Consider the following 15,130-nt stretch of genomic DNA (forward strand, 5'->3'; position numbering starts at 1 on the left):
TGGAGCTGCAAAGGCTCCGCCCATGCTGGTTACCCCTGGTAGAGTCCTCCCTTTTGCTCCTCCTTAGTGTCCAGGGCAAAACCCTGGACAGAAGGCAGACCCCTAGACAGAGTTTAATATGCAGAATGCTTATTCCACCTGGGGAAGGGTGGGAAGCAGGTGTGAAATGAGGGAGAGCCCCTTCCCCCACCACTCACTGGATGTGGGCTGTCCAGAAACCTTAGACTAGGTGGCTCTGATGGCAGAAGGCAGTCTGTTGATAGCACTCCAAGCAGCTGGGACAAATCCTTTCTTGAAGGAGTAACATGGCACAGTGGCTATCACACACACAGTGGGAACTTAAAGACAAGAATCAATTCAGTCACAGAAGGTGAGGGCAAAGATAAAGCTCATAGGCCAAAGACTTAACTTCTGGATCAAGGGCTCTAATATTTTCTGGACATGTGCTTTGGCTACTGAAAGCATTTCAGAGAACCCTGAGTAAGAGGGCTGGGACCTGGGGCCAGTAGGTATCATTGTGTGACCTCACTTCCCAGGAGCCTCAGATCACCTGCCTCCTCCCTAGACCCCATCATCCAGGAAAACTGAATTCAGCTGAAAGCACAGCCATGGCATTGCTGAAATATGACACCACCTGGAGAGAATGGATTCCTTTCTGGGGAATTTACCCCTCTGCTGCTGCTTGAGGGCAAGTGTCCTATCTTCCCTTCCCTTGCTAGATAAAGAGGCTCTTCATTTGTTGGCTGAATGAATGAAGGTCAGAAAAAGAAAACTCAACTTCTCTTCCTCCAGTAATGGAACAATCAAGCTGGGAGAAATCACAGAGATAAAAATCACGTCCCAATTTTGTCGACGAGGAAACTGAACTTCAGAGGCAGGAAATAACTCTTTGAAGGTTGCAGAGAAGGTGAGGAATGGAAACAGGCCATAAGCAGCGACAAGCCTGGTAATGCCAGAGTGGTGTTTCTGCAGTAAAGATTTCCCTTCCTGCTTGCCTTTCCCCTGGGTTCTGGGGCTCTCCCTTGGTCCAGACCATTTGGGCCAAGAGAAACAAAACCCAGGTGCACTGCCATCTAAGCAGAATATGCTGAGAAAATCAACCTCACAAATTCCATAGTCATCTACAAAGTACTTCAGGTTATCACCAGCCCCTTTCTCCCTCTGGTCCCAGGATGCCTATGTCTTCTCTCAGATCTCTTTCTGGGCTGGGTGCGGTGGCTCACACCTGTAATCCCAGCACTTAGGGAGACCAAGGCGGGCGGATCACCTGAGGTCAGATTTCACTAACATGGTGAAACCCTCTCTCTATCAAAAATACAAAAATTAGCCGGGCATGGTGGTGGGTGCCTGTAATCCCAGCTACTAGGGAGCCTGAGGCAGGAGAATCGCTTGAACCTGGGAGGCAGAGGTTACAGTGAGCCGAGATTGCGCCACTGCACTCCAGTCTGGGCAACACAGTGAGACTCTGTCTCAAATAAAGGAATGAATAAAAATAACTGAGAGATGTTAATATCATCATGATGGTATATGTTCTTGAAGGCAGTAGTTCTCAAACAGCAGGAGGTAACCCTGTTAAGTGAAACCAATTTAACAGGTTGTAAACAGCATTTTAAAAATGAAATAGTAACGCAGAATATATATTTGAGTGCATAAGAATTGTTTCATAAAACATTTGTTTTACATATGTACCTAGATACATACACATATATACATACACACACAGATATTTCCTATCATGGGCATGACTGAGTTTGAAAGCTACTGTTCTAAGGCAACATTTCTCTAAAGATGATTGAAAGGAGTATGTTTCTTTTCTTTTCCTTTTCTTTCTTTTTTTTTTTTTGAGATGGGGTCTCACTCTATTGCTCAAGCTAGGGTGCAGTGGCATGATCACAGCTCACTGTAGCCTCAGCCTCCTGAGCTCAAGCGATCCTCCCACCTCAGCCTCCCAAGAAGCTGAGACTACAGGTGCATGGCACCACGCTTAGCTAATTTTTCTGTTTTGTTTTGTTTTGTTTTGTTTTTCCAGAGACAGGGTTTCGTCAGGTTGCCTAGACTGGTCTTCAACTCTGGAGCTCAAGCAATCTGCCTGTCTCGGCCTCCCAAAGTGCTTGTGGCTTACAAGCCTGAGCCATTGCGCCTGGTCTATTTTTCTAACTTTAGTAATTTGCATACCACTGCCACTATTGCTGCCATATCAGAATACTACCTATAACATTATTTACTAAATTATTGTCTTTGAGTTGGCTCACTTTAGCCATTTTAGCCTCATTGTAACAGCAATATTCAGAAAATTTACATTTAATACTACATATTACATTTTTTCCCATCTAAAACCATCTCTCATATGAGCACCACCTTTTGGGAAACGCTGGTGGCAAGGAGTGTCACATGCAAAAGCCCTTTCCAGAAGTCAAGCTGGGAGCCAGAAAAGCTGTGTGATGTTGGAATGTTGGGTGAGCCCCCTGTCCTCTGCCCCCAGGGTCCTCCTCTGCCCCTGGAGGCAGTCCCAGTCCTGCTGTTGGGTGTCCCAAGTTCTTGTGGTTGACCTTCCCACAGTGGCCACCTCAAGAAGAAAAGAGCAGGCCCTATCTGCCTGCGGACTGGATCTTTCTTGGGATGTTCCCGCCAGTGGAAAAGGCCAGGCCCTGGTGTCTGCCTTTCTGTAGCGAGCTGCGTCCTGCTGCTGCCCCAAGATGGAAGAATTTCCTTTCTTGTCCAGCTTTGATTCCATTGATGGGATTAGGCACCCCCCATGGCCGTGTCCTTTGATGTGGTCAGGGGGTAGCAGGGAGATTTCAGGCCCAGGGAGCAAATCTTAATCTTCTTCGAGCTTCTCTGGGATCAGCACCAGGGTAAACCCATTACAACCCTGCCCTTTCATCCCCCCAGGACACCGGCTCCTCCCGGCTCCTGAGTCTCAGAGATCGTAAGGGTTTGTCAGATTTGGAGCGAGCAATAAAAGGGGAAGAGAAAGCAGAGCACTAACTCCAGACCCCCTCCAGCACTAGCTGCATCTCCAGCAATGTCAGGGCATCTTCTTTCTTCCCTTCTAATCCCGCGCTCCCACAAAATGGCGATTACAGAGGCCTGGGGCCAGCGCTGTCCATGCCCCAGCACAGGGCGTCTCTGCCGGCGCTCCGCCGCCATCCCTCCCCCAGCTGCGCACTTCCGGGAGCACCAGCTCCTGGACATGTCCCACCCAGGGATCCCGATGTGGGGACAGGGGGAGCAGATATACCCCTCAACCCTTACCAAAGTGAGGTTTAGAGACAGGGTCTCGCTCTGTCATGCAGGCTGGAGTGCAGTGGTGCTATCATATCTCACTGTAGCCTCAAACTCCTGGGCTTCAGTCATCTTCCCACCACAGGTGTATGCCACCACGCCCAGCTACTTTTTTTTTTTTTTTTTTTTTAAACTTTGTGTAGAGACAGAGTCTCACTATGTTCCCAGGCTGGTCTCAGACTCCTGGGCTCGAGCAATCCTCCTGCCTTGCCTCCCAAAGTGCTGGGATTACAGGTGTGCGCCGCCGTGCCTAGTCTCACAGTGAGGTTTGAAGGCAGGGTTGGTGAGGCCAGGCAAGAGAAGGCAGGAACATAGCTAATATCTATGTCGGGACACAGATATGTCACGTTATTTTCTTTAAATGGTTCCAAATCTCGACCTGAAGAGGTTGGGAAACTCAACCTCAGTGGATATTTGGGCTCCCCCATCATCCACGGTCCCTGGAATCCTGGCCATCTTGAGGCTGGGGATCTTGGTAGAGGCCTGGTCCAGGTCCCAGAGGAGACACGCAGTTACTCTCCCAAATCCTGGCGTCTCCGGAGAGAGTGGGGCAGCAGGTCTCCAGCAAGGGGATTCCACTGAACTCCCACCCCTCGCTAATCTTGCGACAGCTCTCCCTCAGCCTCGAAGCTTTTCTGTCCCACTCCTTTTCCACAGTCCCCCTAAAGGAACTCAGCTTTTCAAACAGCACAGACAGGAAGAGAGGTTGTCTGCAGGCCGCTGGAACTGGGACTTGAAAGCACGAAATTTTAACATCTCAACAAAGCATACTGCCGGGTACTATGTTTGGCGCTTTAATATATAATCTTTGCCACCATAAGCCCTGCCAGAAGTGCCCGGGGGCTCCAGGTTCCAGATGGGGAAGTTGAGGCCGGCGGCAGGCACGCTCCACCGGGCGCGGGGCGCGGCCCCGGAGTGGAGCGGCCGGCAGGGGGCTCTCCGCGCCGGTCTCGGCGGGAGGAAGCGCTGGCAGCTGCTCGGACGGGTCAAAGGAGGAAAAGGGAAAATTACTGGGCTTGGAGGCGGGAAGGACTGCGTGACTGGGAGGAAGGCACTCGAGACTGTCGAGTCGGGCCGCCGGCGTCGGGACCCCATCCCCGGGGCAGGGCGGGCCACCCGGGACCGGGAAGCCCAGGCCGCCCCCCACCGCCGTCAGGGTCTCTCCCGCCGGTGCCGCAGGCTGGAGCGGGCGTCGCGGCCGGGGGCGGTGCCGCCTAGGGGCGGGCGGAGGGCGGGCCGGGGCGGGGCGCCGTCCGCTCGGCTCCGGGAGGCGGTGCGGGCGGGCGCTGGCCGCGTCCGCCCGCCGGGAGCCGCGGGGCGCGCAGCCTTCCTGATGTGTCACCAGCACGTGGAGCCAGGTCGGGCCGCGGCGAGCAAGCGGACCCTCCCCCAACTTTCGAGGGGTCTCGCCATCCCGCTCCTCTCCCGGCTTCGCCCGGCTCGCTCTCCTAGCGGAGGGGGCAGCGGCGGCCCCCAGGTCCCGGGCAGGTCGAGCGAGACCACGGCCCCCGGCCAGGAGCGCGAGGGGCTCCCGGAACGTCGGGGCGCGGGCCCCGGCTCGCGGCTACGGCCCCAGTGTCCAGGCGGCGGCGCGGGCTCGGCGGTGCGGGAGGGCGCGGCCTGCGGCGAGAGGTTGGCACCGGCCCCCGCCCCGCGCCCCGCGCCCCTCGCCCCTCGCCACTCGCCCGCCGAGCTGAGCGCAGGTAACCGAGGCGGAGCGGAGCTGGGCCTCGCGGGCGCGGCGTGGGAGCGTGGCGAAGTTTCTCGGCGCGTAACTCTTGCGCCCCACTCGGGAGTGGGGCTCTGGTGGGGAGGCTTTGGTCCCCGCACCTCCCCCTCCCCCAGCGCTGTCCCTCGGCCTGCACCGAGGCGGCCCGGGGGTGGCCTGGAGGCCGCCGAGCGCGCCAAGCGTCGTGTAACCCTTCGAGGGCTGGGTTTGGAGCCCGCGACCCGAGGTCGGGCGGGGCAGTGGACTTTCCCGGGGGATGCCGCCTGAGGGACACCCAGAGCTTCGGCTGAGTGGAGCGCGGTGCACAGAGCCGGCGGCCGGACCCCCCAGCCCCGGGAAGCCCGTCGGGGACGCGCCGCACCCCGAACTCCGAGACGGATGGGAGCTGAGGGCTGGGTCTTTGCGGGCGAGATGAGGGTGTCGGATCAACTGGCCTACAAAGTCCCAGTCCTCGGCCCCCGGGACCAGCGTCTTCTCCACGGTCCTCGCCCCAGGCCAGCTTCCTCCCGGGCTCGCCTGCGCTCCGGCCGCCCGGCTGCCTCTCAGGTCCACGCTGGAGGAGGAGTGGCGAGGTGCGCTCGCCACCGGCTGCGTGCGGGGATTCGGGAAATCCCCGCAGTTCGCTGGAGAAATAGCTACGCTCTCGGACGTGTGAGTCGGTCACTGCTTGCGGATCCGTACCCTCTGGGCAGACGTGGGCCCCGCCCCGGCGACCTGGACCCGGCTTACCCATGGGCCAAGCCCTGCCACTTACCGAGGCCTGCCCTGTTGCGCTTTCCAGGGCGGCAACCTTGAGCTTGGGGGTGGGGAGAACCGGGCCTGACTTCTAGAATTGCCCGTGGGGAGGTGGGAAGCCGAGGTTTGGCCCGGTGGCGCTGGAAGCCCCTGTCCCTCTCCCAAACACCATTTCTTTAAAGATGGATCTTTGTGGATGTGTTACCAATGGCCAGTTTTTTGTTCCCTGACAGATGCAACATAATGTGGACCCACTCCAGTCCTCTTAAAGTTTTATACTGGAATTCTTTAAACTCTCCCTTAAAGTCTCTTATCAATAGGAAGTCTATAGTAGTGCGTTTGCTTCTACTCCCCGAAAAGAAAAACCCACCAGCCCCTGAAACCTCGGGTTTGCCTGGTGTTGGAACTTTGGTTATTTGTCCTTTTGTTTGTGTTGTTTTTTGGCTCTTGGCCGTGGGGGCCGTGGAAAAACATTTGGGGACATGCAGTGAGGTGACTTGAACTGTGTGAAGAACTGGTTGACAAAATAGGGAACGTCTGGTCCCTGTCCTAACTTGGCTTTGGAAAACAGGAGAGGTTTTTAGGAGCTGGGAGGAGGGAGGGTGAGAGGGAGGAACCTTCACGGCCAGGTTGGCCCACCCCTTGCCAGGTCGTGAAAAACCCTTCCAAGAGGCATTTTCCCACAGGCTCCCTGCCTCTGCAGGCCACGTGTAGAGTAGTCCTTTGCAGGCGTCCTGCCCATGCTGCTGTCCCTGTTTTGGGGGCACGTGGGAGCCAACAGGGGAACCAGGTGTGTGGTGGGCAGTCAGGTGTGCTTTGGGGTCACGGAGGCAGGTTTGGGACTGGGAGCCCAGAAAGGGACATACCCAGTCCTGCAGTTGGCCTGACTTTTGTCCATGTTAGCTTTGTCCTGGAGGCTTAGCCAGTGGAAGGTGCAGATGTCAGAATTATGAGAGAAAAGTGTTTCTTTGGCCATGGGGTAGATTTCTGAGCACCTTGACAAATTCTCATTTTGGAGACAAAATTGTCTAGGAGTGGAACTGGTGGGAGCTTCAACTGGAGACCTCGCCCCTAATTAAGAAAAATGCTCTTTGGAGCGCTGAATCAGCTTGGGAAAACAAAGTTCTCCCTTTGAACCAATGCCTCTCCCAGCCCTGGGGATCAGTGTCTAAAAGTAAATGAAGTGGAAATCTCCAGAATATTGCGTGGTCATAAAACATCCCAGAAGTGGGCTGGAGCAATGAGATGCCGAAAAGCAGGCCGGGCTGGCTGCCCTGCACCCACCCTGGAGGGGACAGGCTGGAGAAGGTGGACTCTCAGGGCTGGGAATGAGACCTGAGGACCACTGTGGCGCCCCTGGCAGTTTCCCTCAGGCTGTGCCCCATTCTTTCTGGGTCTGGCCAGGGCTTTAGAGATTTTTAGGAAATGACTTGGTGCTTCGTTTCTTTGGGGGAAGTGAGTGATTAGGTTTTTCCTTCTTGGATTTTTTTCCTTTGCAAAATGTGATTGAATCAGCTATGCAGTGGGCTGGGCTAGCCTGGCCTCCTGCAACTGATTTATGCTTCCGTGTAGGCCGTTGTATTGAGGAATTGTGTTGTAGTGGAGAGCTTTTTGATTTTGCTCTCTCGAATTCATAGTTTCCTGGAGCAGAGGCCTCCTTCCTGGCTCCTATCCCCACCCCAGTCCATCCTTCAAAGATGGGTACCTCAAGGTTTCAAGGGGAAGTAGCTTGAACATAGACTGATTTACCTTGGAGCCTTCTTCAGGAAGCAGCTAAATGCAAGGTAGAAAGCTGGTAGGATGGGGAGGGTTTTAGCTAGAGCCCCAGGGAGACCAGTGGGAGACTCCTAAAAATCCAGCTGGATTCTCGGTCCTGCGTACTGGGAAGAAACTTGCATTCCCTCAACTCTTAGGTAAATTGCAGCCTGGTGAATAATTAACCTCGCCGTTTTAGCTTTTTTTTTTTTTAAAGAAAAAGAAAAATCCCAACCTATGAAAGATTAAAGATCAGTTTTTGTCCAGCAGGATTGGAATGACAAAGGAGGTATTGGGAGAAGCCAGTCCTCTCATCTGCACTCCTAGCAACTCTGGAAATTCTGAACCTTAGAAGAAATCCCTCCAGGGTTTTGTTGGTGCCCATCCCTGCCGAGCCCCTGGCTGCTTCCCTGGGTTTCCTTTGGTCCCTCTTTGCCCAAAGCTGAGCTGTCTGAATGGTGAGGATTCTCTCCTCCACTTTGTCTAGCAACAGCTTGGCCCTTGATACTGCAGGAGGAGTTAATTCCGCTGCTGGGCCAGTCTACAGCCCTCTGCGCGGGCTGGTTAAATATTTGGCCAGTCTCAGTTCTTTTTACACAAAAGAACAGCGCTCCTAATCTGTGATAAGTCCCTGAAAGAGAGTTGTCTCAGAAGCAAGGGATCATTTTGGTTTCCATGAAGTGTTTTTTTCTCGAAGCAGACCAGTCTGAAGGCCATGGAGGCACACTTTGCGTCCAGATGTATTTGGGTTCCAACTGCGGCTCACCAGCTGTATGGCTTTGGCCCAGTGACTTCTCTGTGCCCCAGTTTCTTTCCTTGTGAGATGAGGGTTATGATACCTACCCTGTAAGTGTGTGGCGAAGCTTACGAAAGATGTGTGTCAGGGTGTCTGGCACAAACCAGTAGATCTCCGACTGGTAGTCTTCGTCCCCTGGCTCTTTTTTTTAAATAAAATTTTTCAAATTATTATTTTCTTTCTTTTCTCCTTCCTTCCTTCCTTCCTTCCTTCTTTCCTTCCTTCCTTCCTTCCGTCCGTCCGTCCTTTTTCTCGACGTAGTCTTACTCTATTGCCCAAGTTGGAGTGCAGTGACACGATCTCAGCTCACTGCAGTCTCCGCCTCCCAGGTTCAAGCGATTCTCCTGCCTCAGCCTCTCGATTAGTTGTGATTACAGGCGCCCACCACCACACCCGGCTTATATTTGTATTTTTAGTAGAGATGGAGTTTCGCCATGTTGGCCAGGCTAGTCTCGAACTCCTGAACTCAAATGATCTGCCTGCCTCAGCCTCCCAAAGTGCTGGGGTTACAGGTGTGAGCCACCACTCTCGGCCTGTTTATTTTTCTTTTCTTTGCTTTTCCTTTCTTTTCTTTTCTTTTTTTTTTTTTTTTTTTTTTTGAGACGGAGTCTCACGCTGTTGCCCAGGCTGGAGTGCAGTGGCGCGATCTCGGCTCACTGCAAGCTCCGCCTCCCGGGTTCCCGCCATTCTCCTGCCTCAGCCTCCTGAGTAGCTGGGACTACAGGCGCCCGCCACCGCGCCCGGCTAATTTTTTTTGTATTTTTAGTAGAGACGGGGTTTCACTGTGGTCTCGATCTCCTGACCTTGTGATCCGCCCGCCTCGGCCTCCCAAAGTGCTGGGATTACAGGCTTGAGCCACCGCGCCCGGCCTTTTTTTTTTTTTTTTTTTTTTTGAGACAGATTCTCAGTCTGTTATCCGGGTGGAGTGCAGTGGTATGGTCTCTGCTCACTGAAACCTCTGCCTCCTGGGTTCAAGTGATTCTCCTGCCTCAGTGGGATTACAGGCATGCACCACCGTGCCCTGCTAATTTTTTGCATTTTTAGTAGAGATGGTGTTTTACCATGTTGCCAGGCTGGTCTTGAACTCTTGGCCTCAAGTGATCCCCTCACCTTGACCTCCCAAAGTACTGTGATTACAGGCATGAAATACCACGCCCTGTCTTAAATTATTATTTTAAATTAAAAAAAAAAAAGATGTTTAGATGCCATGATGTAGGTGGCAGTGCCTTAACCGTGTGTGTGTTGTCAGGCCCAAGAGCCTCTTCCATCCTTGTCAAGGGGAGTGCTAACCTTCTCTCTTTTCATACAACCTGGCTCTCTTATTTTGTATCTGTATGTATATACATGTTGGTTGAAACTGGTGCAGGGTGATTGAGACTTGGGCTTGTGGGTCTGGTAGGTTCAAGGACTAACTGCATCGCTTGGGAGCATGGGGCCTCGGGCAAGTTACTTAATCCACTGGGAACAGGAGCATTGTAATCACGAGACGGGGATACTGTCTGGGATTCCCATCCCCTATCTGAGTCTCAGTCCTCTCAGTTTCTGTGGTTTGACGACTGTGTGCTAGGGGCTGGGCCAGGCAGATGCTGGGGTGTCTGTTAGTAAGATGGGCACGGTCCCTCGCTGCCTGCTCCGATTTTTGCCCCAGCTCTGAGAGCAGATTAATGGTATTGTAAGTCCTCATTGTATGGTCGAAGTCGCGACTCAGAGGGGAAGAGACCCTCCCAGAGTCTCCCAGCTTGCCTCGGTACCACAGGAGCAGGGCCCCCGGCCTTCCGGGTACAGCCTCCCAGGTTGGAAGCTGGCAAGCTGGGGCTGTAGAACAGGAGGTGGCTGGGCCTGGATTCGCTGGCACCGAGTCCTTAAAGGAACCCTGGGTAGCAGATGTGGCTGCCTTGCACATCTGCTCAGCAGTGCATCACTCCTAAAGGCCCAAAGACTTTTGGTCCTGACCCTGAGCACGTTTCAGAAAAGGTCCCAGGGAAGACATTTGAATTGCCACAGCTGCTCAAGGCTCGCTCCCTCACTCATGCCGTGGGCAAGCTAAACATCCTCTAGTAGGACCAGTCAAGCAGGGCACAAAATGGAAGGGGGGGGGTGAGGGGGACGAGAAAAGAATGATATTCCAAAAAATGCTGCAGAGTAATCATCGTGGGGGGGAAAAATCAGAATTTCTTGGGACTTAGACTTTTTCATGGCTCAGTGGTGTTTTTCTTTAGAATTTAGGACTGGAGGTAGGGATAGACCATAATCTTTTCAATGCTCAAGAGCCTTCAGCAGGCCTCACTGGCTCTGGGCAGGGGGCAGGGCTTACAGGACCCAGAGCAGGTGACATCTTACCCACTGTGGGTGCTTCCTCCCTCCTCCCTTTGGCACGGTCTGAGGAATTTTGAAATCACCTCATAGCCAGACCCCTTGCATTTGCTGCCCAGGAGAACAGAGCAAGGAGGTGCCATGTGGAAAGCCCCGCTGTCTGATTTTCCTCTGAGCTTGTCACTGCAGCCTGAGAGCCCCCTTCTCTGTCAAGTGGGTGACTGGACTGAATACACCAGACCCCCTTTGGCATTCTTCTAAGATCCTGAGGAGGAGGAGCCGAGGAGGGCACGGGGTGGAGCCTGGGGCTGTGGTTTGGAGGATGGGAGGGCTGGGTGAGGGATTTGGAGATTGCAGATGGGAAATTTGGATCGGCCTGTGAAGACTTTGTGGTTCATTCTCATGAAACTCGCTTCCTCTCACTGGATTTCTGCCCTGGGGGACGTGGGGTTCAAGTGAAAACACTGGGTTTTCCTTCTTGGTGACTGAGGCTTAAATTCTGGTCTCCCAGGCAAACATTTAAGAAATAACTCTCTTTTCTCTCCTTGTCCATTGTAAAACAAACCCTTTTTTCCCCCCATGTCTCCCACCCCCCTGAAAAGAATTAGATTGCATTGCTGCTTGCTAGCTGGTAGCACCTGGCTTTCCAGCAGGCTGGTTGAAAACAGAAAATGCTTCTCTGCTTAAGACAGGGAAAGGGCGTGGGCTTTGGCATCAGAAACCTGGCTCTCCTGTAGACTAGCGGGGTTGGGCCAGGGACGTCTTCCCAAGACTCAGTTTCCCTGTCTGTGATAATATGTGCCTTCTTCTCAGGGCATTATAAGGACTGAACAAGAATGTCTGTGTGAAACACCAGGCGCGTGGTCGGGGGTGGTACATGGTAGTTCTTCCCGGGTGACAGTGTTCATCCCAGGGCCCATGGGACAATGAGGTCAAAGAAGGACTACCTGAGGCTGGTGTGCCTGCTTGCTGGCTTGGTATCTGGGGAGAAGACAGTGGAAGAAGAGCAAATCCTTGCTGTTGGGGTGTGGGGGTGAGTTGTGTGGGTCCTGCCTCTTCAGTGAGACATGCCTACCACTTGGGAGGGGTGTGGGATGGAGGTGGGGGGCCAGGAGTCACAGCCTTTTCCGGGGGTTGGGTTCGTGTGACTACCACTTAAGCCTATCTGAGAGGAGAGGTTAGTGGGAGAGTCAGGGTGAGTTTGTGCTGAGTTCCTTCTTGTCAGACTTGCTTTTGTGGGCTTAAGAACATGGGAAGGGTGGAGAGGGGGCCATATCTTACAAAAGAGAAAGGCTGGGCTCAGTGGCTCACGACTATAATCCCAACACTTTAGGAGGCTTAAGTGGGAGGATCGGTTGAGGCCAGGAGTTCAGACCAGCCTGGCCAAGATAGCGAAATCTCATCTTTACAAAAATAAAAAATAAATTAGCTGGGTGTGGTGGCTTACACCTGTAGTTTCAGCGACTCTGGAGACAGGGGCAAGACAGGATTGCTTGAGCCAGGAGTTTGAGGCTGCAGTGAGCTATGGTCACACCACTGCACTCCAGCCTGGGCAACATAGTAAGACCCTGCCTCTGAAAAAGTAAGAGGAAAAATTAGTCAGGCATGGAGGTGTGTGCCTGTAGTCCCAGCTACTCAGGAGGCTGAGGTGGGAGGATCGCTTGAGCCCAGGAGTTCAAGGTTACAGTGAGCTGTGATTGACTGGGTCACTGCACTCCAGCCTGGGCAATAGAGTCAGACCCTGTCTCTCTTGAAAAGTGTCTTGCTTTTGGAACTTTGAGGGCGATTAAACGGATACTTAAGTACAGGTAAAATGTTAGTCTTCAACTTGCCCGGCCAGACCACTGTATATCTGGGAAAAGTCAACTAGACCGCTTGCTCCAGCTGGTTGGTCTGGTTGGTGTGGAGGGTGAACCCTCCTCTGGCCCGAGGCACACACCCTCTCTCCTCCTGTGTCTGGTGATGGCAAGTGTTTATCTTTGCTCAGGTCTGGGTGCATGCTAACCTTGGCCAAATCTCTGAATGTTCAAACATCTGCCAAAATATCCCATTTCGACAATGGGCCTTCTCTACAGAGATGAGATTACAGGGGGCAGTACTGGGATGCTGGAAGATCACTTAAACTTTGACCGCAGGAAGGGGCAGGGTCTAGGATCCTGACTTTGAATGTAAGGAGTGGGGATAGAGAGAGGCCTGAGGACCAGCTCCCTGCTTCCAGAGCCGGAGGGGGAGGGGCTGCTGCCACCCTATCTTGGCATTCTCCCTTTCGTCCTTGGGGCAGATTTCGTTGTAATTAGACAAGTTGTGACAAATAGCCCATTGGTCTTTGGGCCGGAGAATTGTGCCGAGTCCTGCCTGGAAACCCAGCCTTGTTCACTTGGGAGCCATAATTAGGCAAGAGAACAGTTCATGAGCCCTTTGATTCAATAAAGACCCTTTTATGATGTTGGTTTTTCCCAGAAAAATAATACCACTTTGCTCCATGTATTGCATTTAGATGTGTAATCATATTAGAGCTAAGCAGCCCAGGGGACTGAAGTCGTGTAGCTGGGGTTGTAGGGGCAGAAAGGTGCAATCCCTCTCCTCCCCGTAAGGGTCACAGCTGACACTTGTGTAACAAAGACAGGTTAACAGGAGAGAAGTTTGACAAATTTATTTAATCAGTGTTTTACACGACGTGGGAGCCTTCAGAAATAAGACGCAGAGACCCAGGGAAAACTATTTTTATGCTTAGATTGGAGGAAGAATGGACAGCCATCTAGGAATGTGATTGGACAGAAAGGGTGTGACCTAATGTAATAGACAGAGGGGGCCACCCAGCAAGGCCTGTCTATTCAGATGCTTTTTGGCCTCACTGTGCAGTGCAGCATGTTGGGGTGTATGGGGGTATATGGGGCAGGACCCCTTTGGGATGAGGGTTGTGAAGGGAGAGAGTGACCTTTCTAGATACTATGTCTTGTTTTGGGGGAGAGGAGTTCTACTCCCTCTGACCCACCTTGGGGAAGAGGAATTCTGGTTTCTGTGCCTGGCTGCTGGGGAGAAAGAGGGGCAAGAGACAGAAGGGTGGAAGAAGGTCAGAGAGAACTTGCTTTCTCCTTTAGTTCAAAGTGCTGAGTTTACCAAAGTGCCAGGTTTTGGGGTATCCTGTTCTCAGCCCCATGGAGTAAAGCCTGTTATCCGGTCTTCAGAGAAAAACAGTGTCCTCAGAAAAAAAGAAAATGAAAAGGAACACTTCTAAAGATTTTCTGTCTTGTCATTTAAAGAACATTTTCTCCCTTCAGAGTGAGAAGTGACCCAGGGGAAAAAAAAACAAAAAGTGAAAGTGACTTGACTGGCCAGTGGCAGCGGCAGCCCCTGGTGCCCCTCTGCAGACCTGTGTCGGCCCAGGCCACACGTGCCCAGCATGGTTGATATTTGTCAGATGGGTAGCACGTGTCCAGCCAAGGGCCAGAGAAAATGCCCCCAGAGGATGCTTGCGTCCTCTCCACAAGGAGTTGTGGTCAGCCTACTGGGGTCTCCACCGGGGTGGCAGGGCTGCAGACGCTGGTGTTTGCAGGTGGCAGCTCTCGGCCTCGTCCTCATCGCCTCCCTGCAAGGGATGGTCAGCCCTGACTACATATAGCCCTGGAGCTTGCGGGCAGCTTTCAGCTCATTGGGAAGGTGTGCCAGGCCCACGACGTTGACCAGACAGTTCTTCCAGGCATGAGAGGGATGCCCTGCCTAGGTTGCTGTCAAGGCACAGCCCCTCCCAACAGCCACCCTCTTGCCTTCTTACCCCAAGACCATGTTGTCAGGCAGGCCAAAAGCATTTCCCAATCATGGAGTCAGATCCATCCCAGAAATCTGCCCTGTGCCCAGGAGAGGTCGAAATCGCCAATGGAATCAAGAACCTCTTTCCCAATTTGGGGTTTAGAAATCTCTGGCAATGAGGAAATTTCTGGTAGTCATTTGTAAGAGTTACTCTATTAAGAAATAGAGGGTATGACATTTCAGAATGCTAAAATTGTGTTGCATTAAAAAGGGGGAAAATCCATTTACTTCCCAAACATCTGGTGGGAGTTATCACCAAAATATATTTTCAGATATCCTCTAATGTAGAAAAACTGTGTATTTTGTAGGACATGGTTTATCTGTTTGTAGATAATGTGTATTAAAATACTTTTGCAGTATCACTACTATTTTAAGGTGACTCTTTTTGACCTTCATACTGTAGGCTTTTTTAAAAAATGTAGAGATGGGGGGGGGGTCTCACTATGTTGCCCAGGCTGGTCTCGAACTCCTGGGCTCAAGCAGTCCTTCCACATCAGCCTCCCCAAGTGCCAGGATTACAGGTGTGAGCCACCATGCATGGCCTACTTTAGGCTTTTCGGAAGGTAGTTTACACTTTTTGGAAGAAGTGCCATTTCTTCTGGATACTTTACACTTTTTGGAAGAAGTGCTGTTAAGTTATGTATATGTATATATTGCTTCCCCCCCAAAGGAGTATAATTAGAACATCTGAAACCAGATTATCCAAT

General features: G+C 52.5%; 1 protein-coding gene and 1 non-coding gene across 2 annotated transcripts; one reads left to right on the top strand and one right to left on the bottom strand.

Annotated features, from left to right (window-relative positions):
• The first annotated feature begins 4,032 nt into the window (after positions 1 to 4,032).
• LOC141408776 (uncharacterized) lies at positions 4,033 to 13,832 on the top strand. Its single transcript, XM_074018953.1, has one exon. It carries the CDS (start codon positions 4,142 to 4,144, stop codon positions 5,279 to 5,281), a length of 1,140 nt encoding a protein of 379 aa, XP_073875054.1. The 5' UTR covers positions 4,033 to 4,141; the 3' UTR covers positions 5,282 to 13,832.
• Positions 9,487 to 9,612, bottom strand: LOC123569639 (U6atac minor spliceosomal RNA). The gene has a single exon (XR_006693453.1). It is a non-coding gene; the product is annotated as a U6atac minor spliceosomal RNA (small nuclear RNA).
• Positions 13,833 to 15,130: the final 1,298 nt, after the last annotated feature.

The sequence above is a fragment of the Macaca fascicularis genome, chromosome 16 (genome assembly GCF_037993035.2).
Source record: "Macaca fascicularis isolate 582-1 chromosome 16, T2T-MFA8v1.1".
Classification (NCBI taxonomy): domain Eukaryota; kingdom Metazoa; phylum Chordata; class Mammalia; order Primates; family Cercopithecidae; genus Macaca; species Macaca fascicularis.